The sequence below is a fragment of the Mesocricetus auratus genome, unplaced genomic scaffold (assembly GCF_017639785.1).
Source record: "Mesocricetus auratus isolate SY011 unplaced genomic scaffold, BCM_Maur_2.0 Super-Scaffold_100004, whole genome shotgun sequence".
In the NCBI taxonomy this organism is placed as follows: Eukaryota; Metazoa; Chordata; class Mammalia; order Rodentia; family Cricetidae; genus Mesocricetus; species Mesocricetus auratus.
In genome coordinates this window covers 1,727,805-1,747,322 of record NW_024429189.1, presented here as the reverse complement: position 1 = coordinate 1,747,322, position 19,518 = coordinate 1,727,805, and the positions used below count along the sequence as shown (strand labels likewise).

At 48.8% G+C, this 19,518-nt stretch overlaps 2 protein-coding genes across 2 annotated transcripts; one reads left to right on the top strand and one right to left on the bottom strand.

Moving 5' to 3' along the window:
* The first annotated feature begins 3,372 nt into the window (after positions 1-3,372).
* Endog (endonuclease G) lies at positions 3,373-5,836 on the top strand. The gene is made up of 3 exons (XM_005085482.4): positions 3,373-3,999; positions 4,721-4,830; positions 5,493-5,836. The coding sequence occupies exons 1-3, from the start codon at positions 3,508-3,510 to the stop codon at positions 5,773-5,775; spliced, it is 885 nt and encodes a 294-aa protein (XP_005085539.1). The 5' UTR covers positions 3,373-3,507; the 3' UTR covers positions 5,776-5,836.
* Spout1 (SPOUT domain containing methyltransferase 1) lies at positions 5,827-14,255 on the bottom strand. The gene is made up of 12 exons (XM_005085481.4): positions 14,104-14,255; positions 13,646-13,691; positions 13,331-13,453; positions 10,561-10,720; positions 9,593-9,682; positions 9,453-9,502; positions 9,199-9,329; positions 7,737-7,809; positions 7,541-7,639; positions 6,969-7,071; positions 6,701-6,848; positions 5,827-5,964 (listed from the first exon to the last, which is right to left on the bottom strand). Exons 1-12 carry the CDS (start codon positions 14,137-14,139, stop codon positions 5,896-5,898), a joined length of 1,128 nt encoding a protein of 375 aa, XP_005085538.1. The 5' UTR covers positions 14,140-14,255; the 3' UTR covers positions 5,827-5,895.
* Positions 14,256-19,518: the final 5,263 nt, after the last annotated feature.

The window sequence follows — 19,518 nt, the reverse complement described above, 5'->3', positions numbered from 1 at the left end:
CACACACACACACACACACGTGTCATTTTTCACAGAAAAATTAAAGAATCAGTTTGAAAATGTATGTGTTCAGGAACCATAAAAGATACCAGATACCTGATATAATCGTGAGCAAAAAGGACAGTGCTGGAGGCTACCTTACTTTAAAATACTAGTTTATGATAATCGAAACAGCCTGATGCTGATGGAAATACATGACTTCCACATTTATTCCCAGCATTTGGGAGGCAGAAGCAGGCAGACCTCTGTGAGTTCAAGACCAGCCTGGTTTATAGAGAGTTCCAAGTCAGCCAGAGCTGCTACAGGAAGAAACCTTGTCTTGAAAAACCAGAAAGAAAAGGAAAAAAAGATATGACATCAGTTAATAGAGCCAAAAGCCCAGAAACAGGCATAAACCTTGCATTCAATTGATTTTTTTTTTTTTTTTGGCTTTTCGAGACAGGGTTTCTCTGTATTGTTTTGGAGGCTGTCCTGGGACTCTGTAGACCAGGCTGGCCTCGGACTCACAGAGATCTGCCTCCCTCTGCCTCCTGACTACTGTGATTAAAGGCGTGCACCACCACTGCCTGGCAAAAAAGATTTTATGTGCTTGCCTGCTACATGTGTGCCTAGTGCCCATGGAGGCCAGAAGAAGGTACCACATCCCCTGGGACGGTAGTTATAGATGGTTGTGAGCCACCTGTGGATCCTGGGAACTGAACCTAGGTCTTCTGCAAGAGCAACCAGAGCTCTTAACTGCTGAGCAATCTCCCCAGCCCCTGTAGTCAATTGCCTTTTGACAAAGGAGCCAAGAACTCGGGGTAGAAAGGACAGTAAAAGGTGCTGAGAGAATTGGTTTTCCACTCACAGAAAAGTGAAATGAGACTTTTAAACCACGCAGAGATACCAACTCTCAAATGGGTTGCAAACTTCATCCTAAAGCCTGGAACTGTAGCTACCAGAAGGCAGGGGGATACTTGTTGGACATAGCCCCCAAAGCGCTCTCATTTATTGGTGACATTCACAGGAGCCGAAAATCTAACTTCCACAGATGGAAAAATGGTATAGATACACATGGCATACTACTCTGCTTTTGTGTGTATGTAAGGCAGTCACCCCAAACTGGCTCAGGCTCATAGTAAGTATGCCTCAGCCTCCCTAGTACTGAGATTACAGATAGGAATCACGATGCCAAATTGCTATTAGGGGAAAAAAATGATTCCTATACCTACAATCTATAAAAAAAAATACTGATGTCCATTGCAACTTTTTTTTTAATGACAGGCTTTCCCGTATCCCAGGCTAGGTTTGAACTTTATGTGGCTGAGGATGACCTTGAAATTTCAGTCTTCCTCCTTCCACTCCCCCCCCCAGTGCTGCATGCTCCATCACATCTGCTTTATGAAGTGCTGCAGATCAAGCCCAGGGCTTTGTGCATGCTAGGCAAGCACTTGGTCAACTGAACTGAATGCCTCACCATAGACTTAACTTTATTAATATGTGCATGTCTGTGTGGGAACACCCGTGTAGGAATGCAGGTGTCTGCACAGTCCAGAGGCATTAGACCCCCTACCACTGAAGTTAGGGGAGGCTGTGACTGCCTGTAATTGAGCTTGGGTTCTCTGCAAGAGCAGTACGTCATCTTTAAAGAACAAAATTATGTTGTCTGTGGACCATGTATATCTGGTGTGTGTGGAGATGCCCAGAAGAGGGCATCAGATTCTTTGGAGTTACAGATGGTTGTGAGTGGCCATGTGGGTGCTGGGAACTGAACCTGGGTCCATTGCAAGAGCAACAGTGCTCTGAACTACTGAACCATCTCTCCAGCCCCCTCCCCAGTGTGTTCTTTTTTTTTAAAGATTTTATTTATTAATTACATATACACCAGATTGAATTGTAGATGGTTGTCAGCCACCATGTGGTTGCTGGGAATTGAACTCAAGACCTCTGGAAGAGCAGTCAGTGCTCTTAACCTCTGAGCCATCTCTCCAGCCCCCCCAGTGTGTTCTTAATTGCTACAACATTGCCTTTTTTTTTTTAATAAAATTTCTCCTGGCCATGGTGACCTTTATTTATTTATTTATTTGAGACAGGGTTTCTTCGCTGTCCTGGAACTCGCTCTGTAGACCAGGCTGGCCTTGAACTAACAGAGATCAGCCTGCCTCTGCCTCCTGAGTGCTGGGATTAAAGGCGTGCGCCACCAATGCCCAGCCAATGGTGACCTTTAATTCCAGCACTCAACTCATGAGGCAGAGGCAGCAGGTGGATCTCTCTCCTCTCTCTCTCTCTCCCTCCCTCTCTCTCTCTCTCTCTCTCTCTCTCTCTCCCTCCCTCTCTCTCTCTCTCTTTCGATACAGGGTTTCGCTATGTAACCTTGGCTGTCCTGCAACTCACAGAGATGGCAGGTGGATCTCTGAGTTCAAGGCCACTCTGGTCTAAAGATTAAGTTCTTGGATAGCCAGGGCTACACAGAGAAGCCCTATCTTGAAAAAAAAAAACAAGCAAACAAAAGCGTGAGTTCCATTATAACACTTCCATTTGTATGTGCTGTGAATTTTTATTTCCTTTCAGGACCCTCTGATCCTCTATTTCACATTTTAACTTTTAATGAATAATTGGGATTGTCTCATGCTAACGAGTGAGGCTCTGATGTAGACTCTCAGCCCTATTTGCTTGTTCTTTCCTCCACCTTAAAGGTGGTAGGCAAGTTGCTGTCCTAAAATATTCATATTTTAAATGCTGTTCCATCTGATGTGCAGCAAATATCCTTATACAGCTCCTAGTGTTGAGTACTTTGCGTATTCCAGTTTCTATGGACAGGAAACACTGTCATATAGAACATACTTTCCAGGCTCAGCCCTTTAAGAGGGTTGAAAGGAGCTCAGCACTTGGGAGGCAGAGGCAGGTGAATCTCAGTGAGTTCGAGGCCAGCTTGAACTACAGATCGAGTTCCAGGAGTGCCAGGGCTGTTAGAGACAATCCTGTCTCAAAAAACTAAAACAAAACCAAACAAAAAACAAAAAAAGAAAGAAAAAGAAACGTATGGCCCTAATGATCTTAGTGTAGGCTTTTCCAGCAGCTTTCTATATAACCTTATTAGCAAGCTTCAAATTCAGGCTGCTGTCAGCAGTTACAGCCTACAGCCTGGACCTTTTGCCAGCCAATCTAGAGGAATCCTTGTCATTTGGCGGCGCAATTATGGGTGGACAGGAGGGGTCTGACAGATCTGGGGTTCTGTCCTGTTCAAGTAACTAGGTTTCCCAAGACTCTGTGAGGGTTAAATGCACGGCCGCTAGGGCGGCGCTTCACGCCCTGCAAGAGGTAAGGTTTCCGGTGGCGCCCAGGGTGAGGCGGAGCCAGACTTGGCAGTGACCAATGACAAGCGGGTAGGGCGGTGTCACGCCCCAGGTCGCGTCCCAAAAGGGCAGAGAAGGCCCCACGGATACCTGCGTGGGTCACCGGAGGCTCTGGCACCCGGGTCGATAGACAACTTCCCGCACTCAGGCCGCGCTCGTTCTCCTGTAGGCCATGCGCGCGCTGCGGGTCGGCCTGACCCTGGCGCTGGGCGCGGGGCTGGGTGCGGCGGCAGAGCACTGGCGGCGACGGGAGGGGACAGCGACCGGGTTGCTTGCCCGGGTGCCAATGTTGCCCGTGGTGGCGGCCGAGCTGCCAGCGCTGCCAGGGGGGCCGGCTGGCGGCACCGGGGAGCTGGCCAAGTACGGGCTGCCCGGCGTGGCGCAGCTCCGGAGCCGCGAGTCCTACGTCCTGAGCTACGACCCGCGCACGCGCGGTGCGCTCTGGGTGTTGGAGCAGCTGCGACCCGAGCGGCTCCGTGGCGACGGCGATCGCAGCGCCTGTGACTTCCGAGAGGACGACTCTGTGCATGCGTACCACCGTGCCACTAACGCGGACTACCGCGGCAGCGGCTTTGACCGCGGCCACTTGGCCGCCGCCGCCAACCATCGCTGGAGCCAGCGGGCCATGAACGACACCTTCTACCTGAGCAACGTGGCCCCGCAGGTAGCCGTGGTCCCCGGTCACCTGCCTGACTGCAGCGCCTAGGTCTGACTTTACACGTGCACCGTTGCGGGAGGGGAAGAGTCCTGTAGTCAGACGGGTTTGCACTTACGCGGAGTCCTGGGAGCATCCTTCTCTCCCGCCTCCTGTGGGGAACAGCGCTCCCACCTGCAGTAATGCCAGCCAGTAAGCTACCCAGTGTGGTTTTCTGAGGGAACCCAGGTCTCCTACTCCGTATACCCAGCTGGCCTGCAGCAGCTGCCAGGAAAACTGGCAAAGTCGGGTTTGTTGGTGCCAGTCACATCACCCCGAACACACTGTTAGCACTGCACGCACCTGCTCCCGAGAGGGTCTTGATGTGTGAACTGGGCTCCTTGATCAGTGGCTGGGGATGGATAGGGGCATGGAGCTGACCCCTTCTCCCACCACACCCCTTTTTCGGCTCATCCTGAGGCCTGGCAGGCACAAGGGGGACTTATAAACGATTAATGCTCCCTCCTTCCTTGGTTCTTTGAGCTGGGGAAAGAGATTTGGAGTGCCTAGGAACAGATGGCATGTGCCCAGCAGCAGTCACCCTACCAAAGCTCAACCCCTGTAGTCACAGAGCCTCAAGGAGTGACCCCTTCTTTGAGCCCTTGCCCTCCACATGCCTGGCCATCTCCTTAGGACCAGGCACTCTTAACAGGGTCCCAGGAATGGCCCTGAGCCTTGCTTCCCCTGCCAGGTGCCGCACCTCAACCAGAATGCCTGGAACAACCTTGAGAAGTACAGTCGCAGCTTGACTCGCACTTACCAAAATGTCTACGTCTGCACGGGGCCTCTTTTCCTGCCCAGGTAAGCCTGTGGCTGACAAGCCCCCACCCCTATTCTCCAGCCTTGGGCGTCCTGCTTCAGTGTGGCCAGAGACCTTTGGGTGGCCTACAACTCTCCTGTGCGCAGTCTCTGGGCCCCAAGCCTGCCCTTGCCCCCCTCTCCTGACACCTCTTGGCACCTTCTGTGACCCATGTTGGGACACCAGGCTCACACCTCTGCTGTGGTTGAAGCTTTCCTTCCCACGATCAGCCCTTCAGTGCCGCCAGACAGGCGGGCTAAGCTCTCAACACCAGAAAGCCTCGCACAGGCACAGGCTGGGCAAAGCAGCCGTGAGGAGTCTGGAAGCCACTGTTCATCCGCGTGGCCCTGGGCTGAGACAGGGAACCCTGCTGTCATGGCCCTCACATCCTTGCCTGCTGCGTGTACTGCCTACAGGGACAGTCACACGTCTGCACGGGTGAATTCAGGGTATACAGAGCTCCTTCCTCTAGTAGCATTTATTGCCACCCATTCTGTCTGAACCAGGATTGGGCAGAAAAGCAGAGGGTTAATTAAGCGTTGGCCCCCACCTTACAGAGGTCCCAGGTCCAAGGAGGCAACCAAACTTGGCACATAAATTTGTTGGTTAGGACAGGGAAGGCTTCCTGGAAGAGGTGGCCATGTGTGCCTGGGTCTATCCACAGGACAGAGGCTGACGGCAAGTCCTATGTGAAGTACCAAGTTATTGGGAAGAACCACGTGGCAGTGCCCACACACTTCTTCAAGGTGCTCATCCTGGAGGCCACCAGTGGGCAAATCGAGCTGCGTTCCTATGTGATGCCCAATGCCCCCGTGGATGAGACTATCCCTTTGGAGCGCTTCCTGGTGCCCATCGAGAGCATTGAGCGGGCCTCCGGGTTGCTCTTCGTGCCCAATATCCTGGCTCGAGCTGGAAACCTCAAAGCCATCACTGCTGGCAGCAAGTGAGGGTCAAAGACTCCAGACACTGGGCGAGGGCCGGCTCTTATTAAAGGTGGTGACTTTTGGAGACAAGCCTTGACCATCTCTACTCCTGGTGATCCTCGTCTCCCTGGATCCACAAAGCTGTCAGGTAGTCCAGGAACCTGCCTGGGTGAGGCCAGGCTGAAGGGCAGCCAGGGAGATGAGTATAGCTTCCTGGAAGGAAAGAAGTTGGCTGGGACCTGGTAGTTTACCGCAGGTCCTTGTCTTCACAGCCTGCTCCCAAGACCCAGCCCCATGTGGGGCCTACCTCAACAGCCAGGAAGCATAAGGTGATGGGCAGTTCTTTTCAGTTGGTTTAGCAGTAGTGACATGGGTAGGGCCTCAGGGACAGGCAGACTGGGGCTGTTAACCTCCAGCCACCACCCCCAAGACTGACAGAGCAACAGTGCCTCCCCCATACAGAACCCATGCTGGCCCCAGAGACAGTTACACAGATGCACGGACGTTCCCGTCTTGTGAGACACTTTCCCAGCACAGACACAGAAATGTTGACACCCAGAGGGACTTAGGATACCACCCGGGAAGCAGAGGGCCTGAATAGGGACGGGCAGGTTACCTGGGCCCCTCAACCTACTACTGGCCCAGGACTTGCAACCTTTATGGGTCTTCTATCCTGTCCTTGCCATTAGTTTGCTGTGGTAAAGACCCCATCTTCAGAAATTCAGGGTGAGGCTGGAGAGATGGTTCAGTGGTTAAGAGCACTGGCTGCTCTCCCAGAGGTCCCGAGTTCAATTCCCAGCACCCACATGGTGGCTGACAACTGTCTCTACCTGTAGTCTCATGGGATCTGATGGCCACCTTCTGATGCACAAGAAATTCCTAAGTAAATCTTCAGAAAAGGACCTAGGGTGGGTTACAAGGAGAACTGGGTGCTGTAGCTGTGGCTCACCTCAGTGCGGATGGTACGGCTGCCCTGGCTGGGGCATGTGTTGACATAAAAGTCAAACAGGACACTGGGTTCAGACACCTCAAGGTTGGGGTCGGCATCCACTCCGGCTTCCAGCCCTTGGAGGCCCCCAAACACCACAAGAGCGTGCCTGGTACCCAGAGAAAGGGAGTCAGCGACTTCAAGGCTCCATGGGATATAGTCCTCCAGAGCTTTAGACCCCCAACCCCATGTATAGTCGGGCCCAGTCTCTGCCCGAAGCAGCACCCACCTGAAGCTGGGCAGCTGGGCAGAGGCGACGTGGGAGCCACGCTCCGATGTCCCAATGGTCAAGTCGTACCCATCCTGGAAGGGAGCCTCAGCAAACACAGCACCTGGGGGTGGGGCCAGCTCAGTGGGGTTCTGCTCTTGACCCTGTCTGTGCCTAGCATATTGCAAGGTCGGGTGGAGAGGGAGCTCTGGTAAAGGAGGCCATCTACAGTTCTTGCAAAGTGGAGGGCAGGGGGCGCACAGGCTGGGCAGGAAGAGCTCCCCCCGCACTCGACAATATTCAGCAGCCTGACTCGCTTCAGAGGGCTTTCCTGGTTCCTGGTTTGGTCTTGCTCTGTCTCCTGAGCTGCCCTCAGGGTTACAGTGAGATCCCTGTGTTGGCCCCTAGTACTGGGATGGCAGCTGGGAGCCAACCATTACCAGCTCGCAGATGTTCTTAGCACTGCGAACAGACGGTTGGGGAGATGAGGGCACCACCTAAGCAATCTCTCTAGAAGAAGAGAGACCCTGCTCTGACTTGTGGGTGTAACAGGAGGGACAGAGGGACATTCAGAAAAGCAACTTTGTTCTTACTGAGACAGGAGGCCAGGCGGACAGTGTAGCCCCAGTAGAGACCAGCTTTGGTGCGGGGGTCCTGCGACGACACGACTGTCCCCTTGTAGGTCTTGCACTCTGGGGAACAAAACAGGCTATGAAGACCAAGGAGACTGGGAGGCAGGAGGCGGCTCTGAGCCAAGCAACTATAAGGGCCAAGGAAGCTTCCAGATACCCGGGAGCTGTTTCTGGTTCAGTCGCACAGTCACTCGAAGTCCAGGTTCCAGTTTCTTGTCAATCTTCACCTCCTGCAGAGAAGCTAGAGGAGATAAGTGCCACACCTCACAAGGGGCCAGTGCTCTCGGAGACCCAATGGAGGAACTGTGGTGCCAAGTCAACCTGCCTGCCACCCTGTTTCTGGCACTGGGTGGGACCTACTAAGAGGGACCATTGGGGCCGGTCGGGAGGCAGAGGCAGGCAGATCTCTGTGAGTTCAAGACCAGCCTGGGCTATAACAGCTAGTTCCAGGACAGCCTTCAAAGCCACAGAGAAACCCGTTTTGAAAAACCAAAAAAAGAGGGACAATCACGCAGAACAATGATCACAGGGCTTAGGACATGGAGAGTCACTGTCTACAAGAGATGAAGTCATGGGCTGGAGCTATGGCTCAGGGGTGAAGAGCACTGGTTGCTCTTGTGGAGGTCCTGAGTCCAAATCCCAGCAACTGCATGGTGGTTTAAAGGCATCTGCAATGAGATCTGGCTACTTCTTCTAGCCTGCAGGCACACATGCAGACAGAACACTGTATTTTTTGGGGGGGGCTTTCGAGACAGGGTTTCTCTGTGTAGCTTTGGAGCCTATCCTGGCACTCAGATAAATAAATCTAAAAAAGAAAAGATGAAGTCACAGATTTCTTCCATGTGGTAGGTAGCGTTGCCACTTGTTAGCTGCAGGAATTTGAGGAGGTCAGTTAACACCCATGTGCCTCAGTTTCCTCATCCGTTGAATGGCAGACGTTATAAATAAGAGCTACTCTTGGAACTGCAAGATGGCAGACCAGGAAAAGCACTTGTCTCCAAGCCTGATGACCCGAGTTCAGTCCCCACACAGAGGGGGGAGAAAACGGACACTTGTCAAATTGTCCTCTGACCTCACATTTACTCCTTAGCACGTGCATGCTTACCTACACACTCACACCTACAGACATTAAATATCAACCAACAGCAAAGCCAGGAAAGCCGAGAACATATGTCAGTGACAGAGCATGATTAATCTCAGAAACAAAAATAAATAGTAAGCAAACACACCACCACTGGCAACACCTGAGTTTGCTCCTGGCTTTCTCTCTTCTACTTTTATTTTATGTGTGTGGGTATTTTCCATGCATGTATATCTGTGTATCATGACCATGCATGGGGCCCATGGAGGCCAAAAGAGGGCAAAAGATTCCCTAGAACTGGAGTTACAGGTGGTTTGTGAGACACCGTGTGGGTGCTGGGAACTGAACCTGGGTTCTCTGCAAGCGTAGCCCAGTGCTCTCAACCAATGAACAGCCTCACCATCCTCTCTAGGTTCATCCCTTGTGGTGTTTCACAGCAGGCCTAGAGTCCAGGGCTCCCTGATCATATGTCCTTGCCTGTCTTCCATAGCTAGCAAGTGTCCTCAAGGTGTATCATTAGCCCGCCTTCCATTCCTACCTTCTTCATTCCACAGTTGACCAGAGAGCCATGGCCTGCCTTGGTGGGCCGGTCCACCACGATGCCTTCTCGGAACTCAGATTCCTCATCCTGCCGCATGTGGTGAGGACTGTCCAAGGGGTTGAGGATCCCTGGCAACAGGAGGGTGATGTCAGGGCCAGGCTTACACTCTCAGGCCCGCTGTCCTACTTGGTTAGTGGGGCTAGATGATTTCTCAGTGCCTAAAGATGAGCCACCTGGCACACCAGCCATACCTGCAAACTGCAGATCCTGGTGTTTGGGGAAGAAAGCCTTTCTCAGGTACCTGGGGAAGAATGCAGCTGTCAAGACCTTCCTTCCTGGGGAGGCTGCTTCCCAGCTACTTCCAAGAGGACATGGCCGTCGCCTCACTTACTGTGGACACTCTAGGTACTGCAAGATGCGAGCCAGCTGCACACACGCCTGCCCCTTCTTGCCAACTCCCTTGAATTCCCCTTCCACAGTCCTGGAAAGATAAACACGGTTCAAATGCTGGGCTCTTGCTCCTAATCCTGAAAAACCTAAGTTCCATGCCCAGAAACCCATGAGGAAAGAACTGACCACCCGATTCCTGCAAGCTGACTTATTTACTTACTTTTAAATAAATAATTTATTTATTTTATGAGCATTGGTATTTTACCTGCTTCTGTGTCTGTGTGAGGATGTCAGATCATGGAGTTACAGATAGTTGTTAACTGCCATGTGAGTGCTGGGAATTGAACCCAGGTACTCTGGAAGAGCGGTCAAGTGGTCTTAACCCGTAAGCCTCTCTCCAGCCCCCTATTTATTTACTTTTTTGGTTTTTGGGTTTTGTTGTTGCCATTGTTGTTTGTTTTTCCTTTTTTGGTTTTTTAAGACAGGGTTTCTCTGTGTAGCCCTGGCTGTCCTAGAACTCACTCTGTAGAGCAGGCTAGGCTCGAACTCAGAGATTCCTCTGCCTCTGTCTCCCAAGTACTAGGATTAACCACCGGTGTGCACTGCCCCTGCCCAGCCAAAGTTGTCATCTGATCTCTACAAGCATACTGATACTGGTATACAAGCACCATAAATAAACAAACAGGAACAAAACTAAGGCTCAATGCTGAATGGATTGTAGCATCAGCGGTAGAGCATGTGTAAAATGCTGAGCTCAAACTCTGGCACCAGGGTAGAAAAAAAAGATACAACTGCAGCTGCCTCTGAGAACTTCTCCCACCCGGTTTAAGAGTCCTCGCCTCTACAGAAATAAGGATTCAATGTGGGCATTTTAGGCAGGGCACTCTGAAAGAGGCAGGCAGGTGACAAGGGACAGGACAAAGCCACAGCCAAGCCTGGTGGCCCTTCCCTCCCCACGAAGACTCTCACTTGGTATCTTGGCCCTCCTCATCGAACACCACAATCTCGTCCACACAGAAGATGGTGCAGGCTCTGGCAATCTGGCCAGCCAGGTAGGTACGAAGCTCAGGTGACTGGGCGTTGTCCAGGATGGAGCCCGGCAGGGCGACGCTCAGAGTGTAAGGCCGTCCTAGCACGGGTGGGGGATTGGTCAGTCTGAGGCTGTGTCCCTCGCCCCATCCCCGTTTGCTGGGTCCCCATGGCTCAGAGTAAGAGAACTGTCTGACTGGGAGGGGTTTGAAATCAGCAAACCAGATCCCACCCTCTTCTCTTAGTTCAGTCTCTTCAGGAAGAAATGGACCAAAGTCTCCAAGGCTTCTCAGGGTAAGGCAGCACAAGAGGGAAGGCCACGCCATGGTCAGCAGCACGGGCCTCCGTCCAGAGCCTGGCTCAGCTCTGAGATGCCTCAGTTTACCAGCTGATAAATAAATCTTTTTAAAAAGTGGGGGGGAGTTGGAGAGATGGCTCAGGTAAGAGCACTGGCCACTCTTCCAGGGGTCCTGAGTTCAATTCCTGCACCCACATGGTGGCTCACAACCATCTGGTGCCCTCTTCTGGCCTGCATGGACACATAATAAATAAACCTTAAAAAAAGAAAAACAGCACTTGGGAGGCAGAGGCAGGTGGATCTCTGTGAGTTCGAGGCCAGCCTGGTCTACAAGAGCTAGTTCCAGGACAGAGAAACCCTGTCTCGAAAAACCAAAAAAAAAGAAAAAAAAAAGAAAAAGAAAAACAACAGTTGAACGCTGGCTGTTCTTACACAGACCCTGAGATCAATTCCCAGCACCCACATGGCAGCTCACAACTGAATGTAACTACAATCCCATGGGATCTGATGCCCTCTTCTGGTTTTCAGAGGTACATGCAGACAAAACACCCATATAAGTAAAATATACAAATACATCTTAAAAATCCAGTGAAAATATTAGCATTTGAATCCATAGCATTCCACACCTATGGATTCATTCAACCCAGACTAGAAACAAATATATATATATACCTATTTGGACACACATACACAACATGTGTAAATCACTGACTTGTTATAGGACAATCTTTTCGTGTATTGTGAAGATATATCTTTGCCATGGCACCTTCTTATTGGTTTAATAAAGAGCTGAATGGCCAATGGCTACAGGGAGAGAGAAAAACCAAAGGGGGAAAAAAAAAAAAAAGAAGTCTTGTGTCATTATTTGTGAGCTGGTAGTCCAAAAAGAAAAGTCAAACAACACTGACTGTGTGGTGTTTTTTTGTTTTATATTTTTTCTTTTGGGTTGGGGGAGTCTTACTATAGTCCCCAGGCTACTCTCAGGCTACATGATCTCTCTATATATAAGCCTTCCCAGTGAGAGAATTATATACATGATATATAATGCTGAAATCATTTAAAAATATTACAAAACCCCTTTTATCTGTGAACATGGAAGAGGTTTTACCTTGTTACTGATATATAGTAACAAGTACTCACATGGCATTGTGCTGTATCTGCTGTCACAGGTGGTCTAGTATGGCGAGGGTGTGTGTGTGTGTGTGTGTGTGTGTGTGTCTGTGTCTGTGTGTGAGTGAGAGAGAGAGAGAGAGAGAGAGAGAGAGAGAGTTCACCAACCGAAGGACATGGGCATCTCCAGACTACGGTACCCTGACAAGTGGAAGGCTGCTGGAACTAATGTCCATCTCATTTGCATGAGTATGCTCTGTTACCCAGGAAAGTCATGTATGTGTTCTGCCTACAATGACTTAAGTGGTAGGGTAGCTGAGACATGAGATATAATTACCTGGCTATAGAGGAACCACCACATTCTCTCCCTCCCGGGGCTTCTTTATCAGAAGAAGGTGACACTTAAACATCATTTCCAGGGTCCCTGGAGGGATGATAGAGTGTCTCCATGTTCAACACCACTGATGTTACTGAGCTCTACAAGGGTACAATGTTATTACTCATACCACCCTCCCGGTGAAAAAGGATACTTTTGGTTTATCTTAGACACAAGTAGTCCAGGCCTTACTGCTTGCCCGGGACTAGCCTTGAACTCTCTCCATGTTCTGCCTCAGCCTCCCAGGTGATGAGACGATAGCTGTGTATCACCACAACCAGCATAAGATAGTCTGCTAGGGAGCCGGGCGGTGGTGGCGCACGCCTTCAATCCCAGCACTCGGGAGGCAGAGGCAGGCGGATCTCTGTGAGTTCGAGGCCAGCCTGGTCTACAGAGCGAGTACCAGGACAGGCTCCAAAACTACACAGAGAAACCCTGTCTCGAAAAACCAAAAAAAAAAAAAAAAAAAGATAGTCTGCTAGGGGAAATGTACTGACACAGAACACACTGTACACCTACAGCTCTCTCCTGCTGCGCCACTGGTCAAAATGTCAGGACAAGACACAATCACGGCTTGCTCAGGTTTTCTTTCTTGTTCATAGTTCTCTGTATCATTTTCAGCGTGTATTAGATATGATGGGAAAATAAAGAAATATTTTCATGACGAAATTTAATGAAAATCAAAACTAAAGCACTCGGAATGTGCTCAGGAGGCTTGAGCCAAGGGAAGTTTGGTGAGAGAATGCTTGCCTGCCACACATAAGGATCGGGTTTATTCTTTAGCATCTCATTAGAAGGGAGGGAGGGAGGGAGAAAAAAAACAGAGAAAAGAGAGAAAGGAGAGAGGAGCGCAGGAAGGCAGGTTAGCTGTGAAGTCGGCTGCAGGCCACACCTGCGTCTGCCCCAGGACCCAGCTGCCTGCTTACCTTGCCCACTCCTCTGGGCAGCCTCCTCCTCCTCCTGGCGCTTAGCCTGTTCCTCCTGGGCCCGCTGCCGCTCCAGTTTTTTCATCATCTTGAGGTCCTTCCACTTCTTTTTCTCCTCTTTCTCTGGAGATTTGGGGGGAGAAGAAGGACCTTGGCATAGGGAAAAGCGTTCCCGCTCACCGCGCCAGCCTGGGCTCCAGTAGGCTGCCAGGGCAGCTCCACTTGGATAGAGACTCTAAGAGGGCTTGGCGGGGGGTCTGGGGGGGAAGGGAGAGCTCAGCACTTCTGCCCAGCTCGGCCCCAGACCTTACTTACTTTGCTGCTTCCATTTTCGCCATTCAACCCTTTGGCCGTGTTCACCCTGGAAGAGTAAGGGGAAGACTGAGAGGCTAAACGGCCATACATCGGAGGGGAGCATCGTTGCTGGCCTCCAGCCGCCTGAATTGCCCAAACCAGGCAGGGGTTCGCAGGGACTCGCTGTGCTCAGGGGTCAGGCCCGGCACAGCAAGCAACCGGGAAGTTGAAGGGCAAAAGGAGAAACTGAGGCAAGGGGAGGAGAGATCTGTCCACAAAGTTGCCCTAGGAACCAAAAGCAAGTCAGGAAAGGGGTCAGGAGCTTGAGCACCGGTCGACCTGCGGAATGTAGCCAGGGCCAGCTAACCTCGCGAGTTCAGGTCTCGGGCGGTCGGCGAGGAGGGTGCACCCGGTCCGACACCACGGTAAGACGCCGCGGCTGCCCCGCCTTGCCCGGAACCTCTCCTGCCGCCACTTACCGGGCCACACGGACGCTTCCCCGGGCGCTCCGCCATGTTTCCAGAACACCACGCGCTTGCCAATCAGCCTCGCCTCTTCCGGCCACTCCTCCGCGAAGCTGCCCAATCGAAGGCCCTGCGGCACGTGGGGGCGTGGCTTAGGAGGCTTGGGGAGGTGGAGCGCTGACTTTCTCGCAGCAGAAGTGAAGGCGGCATCCCTGCCTCCTGCCTCCACTTTAATTCGCAGGTCAGTGTGTTCTCCCCATGGGTACCTGGGCAACTTTAAGCTTCCATGTTTATGTAAATTACCTTAGGAGTAGTGCTTCAAGTAGTTCATTTGCACTTTCTTTTTGTTTATCCATTCATTCATTTTCCTGGGGGTCCAATTTAGGGCCTGACACATGCTAAATCCAAAATGCTCCACCAGTGTCTTACATTCCCAACCCTTTTCAGAATTTATTCCTTATCACTTTTTGTTTGTGTGTGGTTTTCCTTCTTAAGCCTTTGCAATACTTGATTCTGGGCCATTTCCCAGGAACCTGGATATGAACCTGGCCTGAGTCCATCTACCTGACCAGTATTTAATTAAAACTTGCTTCAAATTTGGCTTTAAGGTGTGGTCATGGTCTTATTCTTTGGTAGTTTTGTATTAACTTTTTGTTTTGTTTTTCAAGACAGGTTTCTTTGTCTAGCCCTGGCTGTCCTGGAACTTGCTCTGTTGACCAGGCTGGCCTCAAACTCAGAGATCCACCTGCCTCTGCCTCCCACAGACTAAGATTAAGGGCAGAGTTTATATTAACATTTTACAATGATATGATACTTTGTTACAGTTCTGGAAGTTACTAACATTATTATCAACCAAACAACATTCTCTCTTTTGAGTTATACTTTCTTTTTTGTTTTGCTTGCTTTGGTTTTGAGTGTTGAGAGTGTCCCTCTTCCTGCCTCATCCTCCCAAGTGCTGAAATTAAAGACATGTATCACCAGGTTCTCTGGGTTTTGATGTTACTTATTTTATTTGTATGAGTGTTTTGTCAACATGTATGTCTGTCCACCACAGGCTTGCCTGGTGCCTGAGGAGACCAGAAGAGAGCACTGGATCGATCCCCTTGGACTGAATTTACAGTAGGATGTAAGCCACCATGCGTGTGCTGGAAACTGAACCCAGGCTCTCTGGAAGAGCAACCGTTTCTCTTACTGCTAAGCCATCTTACCCTTTCCCACGGCACTTCTTTGAAGAAGGGGGGATGACTCAGAGGCTCACTGTGTCTCTCACACAGGTTTTGACTCAAGATCCTCCCAGCTCAGCCTCCTGAGTGCTGGGATTATAAGGATGCACCAAAAACTGGTGGTAGTGGCACACAGCACACACCTTTAATCCCAGCGCTCAGGAGGCAGAGGCAGCCAGAGCTAACCTAGTGAGACCCTGTCTCAAACAAAACAAACCAGTATGCACCATGCAGCCAGCTTCACCATCACATTATATACCTAGCTTGGCTGTGAGTTGTGGGCAGATTCTGGGATGATTCATGAGAAATGAGATCCTTGGTCGGAGTGATCTCTTGTTTATTTTTATTCATGTGTGTGCATGTATTTCTGTATCTACGTGTATACTCTCTACCTTTGAGGCAGGATTGTTCCCTGAGCCTGGGGTTCATGATTTCTGCCCAGGCTGGAAGCCATTGAGTCTTTTGTCCCCACCACACTCCTAGCTGGGGTTAAAGTCATGTATGGGACACATAGTTTGTAAGGTCAGTGCTGGGATCTAATCTCTGGTCCTCCTGATTGTACAGCCATCTCTCCAACTTAGGTTTTTGTTTTGCGATAAAGTCTCATGTATCAGAGCTGGCCTTGAACTCACAATGCAGCAGAGCCAGACCTTGAAGTCCTGATCTTCCCTAGTCTACCTCTGGAGTAAAATAATGGGGGTGTGTCATCAGACCTGACCTGTCTAGGTGCTTCAAATAAAGAATTTTATGAGTTTACCCTATGCAAGACTTTATCATCCTGAGATGTGTAGCAGTACCATATGGCTTGAAAGGGAAAGAAGGGAGATACCTTATGTTTCCTCTGACACCAAGTGTCGTGATGTTTTGTTTGTGTTCTGACAAATAAAGTTTGCCTGGAGATCAGGTGTGGAGCTAGCCACCAGTTAACCATAGATGTCTGGAGGTCTGTACAGAAAGACAGAAAATGATAAGATGGGCAGAGACAGGAGTTTGGCCTTTTTCAGTCTGAGGAGTTGAAGAGGTAAGAGGTGACTGTGGCTGGTCCTTTATTTCTCTGATCTTTTAACCCAATATCTAACTTTGGGGTTTTGTTTGTTTGTTTGCTTTTTCGAGACAGGGTTTCTATGTATTGTTTTGGAGCCTGTCCTGGAACTCGCTTGGTAGACCAGGGCTTGGTCTCAAACTCACAGAGATCCACCTGCCTCTGCCTCCCGAGTGCTGGGATTAAAGGCGTGCGCCACCAACGCCCAGCTAACTTTGGGTTGTTATTAAGACTAATTATGATCCCGCTTCATCTGGTGTCCAACTTTGGGGGCATGAATTCACAATGCTCCAGCATATGTGTCTAGTAAAATCAGTGTTTTGCATATTACAATATAAAGCATATTACAGGTATACCACACAATCCTACAGGGCAAGCACTCATAGATCAAATAGAGACCGGGCAGTGTTGGCACACATCTCTAATCCCAGTACTTGGGAGGCATAGGCAGGCAGATCTCTGCCAGTTCAAGTCCAGACTGGCCTACAGAGTGAGTTCCAGGACAGACTCCAAAGCTACAGAGAAACCATGTCTCAAAAAACAAAACAAAAAAATGAACTCTAGAACTCTAAAAGATGTGCTTAATTAACAGAAAGGTATAAAGACCCCAGAAACAGATTGCGTAATGCTTTATTAACTTTAAATTTTCCAAGTGCTAATAAGAAAGGGACAACAGCTGTGAGAGACATTGGATGACAGAAAAACTACTGAATTAAACCAGCCTGTATACTTTAAAGATGTGTTGACCTCAGAATGTAAACCACGATGTTACACTGGGGAAGGGGTTTTCCTTTTGCTTTCACAGGAGAAGAAAAGCTATGGATACCATCAAAATTGATAAAGGTTCAATTTGAACAAGAGAGACCACTTGATTAAAAGAGGTGATAAATAGTTCATCAAACAGTGTTATCATTTAATCTAAACCAATTTACGAAACTAACAAATGCTTTTCATTTGATTAGATAGAACTTGCCAAAAGGGAACCTCCCCAAAGTTAGGATTGGGGCAGGGGTTTATTTTTTGTACTTCAGGGGAAATCAGCTGAGGAATCTGAAGACCACTGGACAAATGAGACATCTAAAGAAAAAGATCAAATCATCCAGAAAAAAAATGTCCCAAGGAAAAGTACAAATTAGCCTATTGGTATATCACATTTCCAACAGGATAAAATTCAATAAATCTTTGAAAGTGTTTGATTCTCCTGTTCTCTACAGACATATAATGCAAATGGTCTTTTTGTAGCCCCAGCCCAATTAAAAATTAAAGCTGGCTTTGGAGTTGGCTCTCTCTTTAAACCCAAGCATGTTTGTTAAAGTAAAACCCAAAATCTCTGTCACATGTCAGAAGAGAGACCTGATATGGGACAGAAGATAAACCAAAATTAAGGAACTATTTTATTGCCACTAATCTCATGATCCTTTGGTTTTATTTTGACTCTTTAAAACTTTTGTTTGTTTGGGCTCTTTGTTTCTTTTTCAAGACAGGGTTTCTCTATATAGCTTTGGAGCTTATCCTAGAACTCGCTCTGTAGACTAGGCTGAACTTGAACTCACAGAGATCCGCCTGCCTCTGCCTCCCGAGTGCTGGGATTAAAGGTGTGCTGGACCACCGCCCGGTACTTTTGTTGTGATATTAATGGTTATATAAAGTACTAATTCTAGAAAAAGGCTTATCTAGCTTCCTGCACATGATTTCAAATTTGAGTCTCTATCAGGTAACTAGGAATTAAGGTTTTTTTTTTTGTTTTGTTTTGTTTTTTGTTTTTTGTTTTTCGAGACAGAGTTTCTCTGTGGCTTTGGAGGCTGTCCTGGAACTAGCTCTTGTAGACCAGGCTGGCCTCGAACTCACAGAGATCCGCCTGTCTCTGCCTCCCGAGTGCTGGGATTAAAGGCGTGCGCCACCAACACCCGCCAGGAATTAAGTTTTTTAACTTAGTCAGATTAGTGGCATTGTCATAGTCCCATAAATATTGATCCTTGAACCTCTTTGAGATACACTGTATCTGACATTTAAAATGTAGGTTAAGAGCACTGGCTGTTCTTCCAGAGGTCCTGAGTTCAATTCCCAGCAACCATGTGATGGATCACAACTATCTGTAATGAGATCTGGTGCCCTGTCCTGGTATGTAGGCAGAACACTGTAAATAGTAAATGAATTGTGGTAATATTTTCTCTTAAAAAAAGTTTTCTGCAGTGAACCAAGACCATACCTAAAAAGGACCTTTGAGGTTTCCAAAAGGGTGATGGGATACCACAAGGACAATTCCACTAGGACTATGACAATGCAATGAAGCTGACAAACACCACCCAAAATTGGCTTTAGACTATAAACTACTCAGGACAATTTCAAGATGGCTATCTGAGATGGTCCAGCCTCACAGACTCCTCTAGCCAGGACTTGAGATAAGCCCTGCACTTTCCCATTATACAAAGGCCAGACAACAAGTGATATGATTAGTCGTCCTAGAACTTGATAATTATCCCAATTTTTTCAGGGTCCCTTAAAGATTCTGTAGCCCCCAGGCAGCAGGAAGTAAATTTAAGAACACAATGCCCATATTCCCAAGAGGTGGGGCAAGTGGTCTTTGGTCAATCGGTGGTTATGGATATTTATCATTGTTTAGGGGGTTGGCTACAAGATGTCTGATGGTAATGGTCAGGAAAAAAGCTGAAAAGGGGAGATTAGATTCAAGGACCTCATTCTAATAGGGAAAAGAGGATATAGAAATAGGATAAAAAAGCCGGGCGGTGGTGGCGCACACCTTTAATCCCAGCCCTCGGGAGGCAGAGGCAGGCGGATCTCTGTGAGTTCGAGGCCAGGCTGGACCGACAGCCTCTAAAACAATACAGAGAAACCCTGTCTCGTAAAAAAAAAAAAAAAAGAAATAGGATAAAAAGGTAGATTATTGAATCTACTTTTAAACCAAAAAAGCAACTACTGGTTTTAAATATTTTACATTGATATAGATTTTTGTATATTGATACAAATTTAAGATTTTTTTTAAAGAACACACTATACATACATTTCTAATCTTGTTCAAGGTATTGTACCTACACAGCTCATTTAACAATGCAATACAAATTTCTAGACCTCAAAAGCTATTATTGAAAATTATTTAGGATATCAAGAAATACAGGTTAGTAGTTAGTGACCTATTCCAATTAA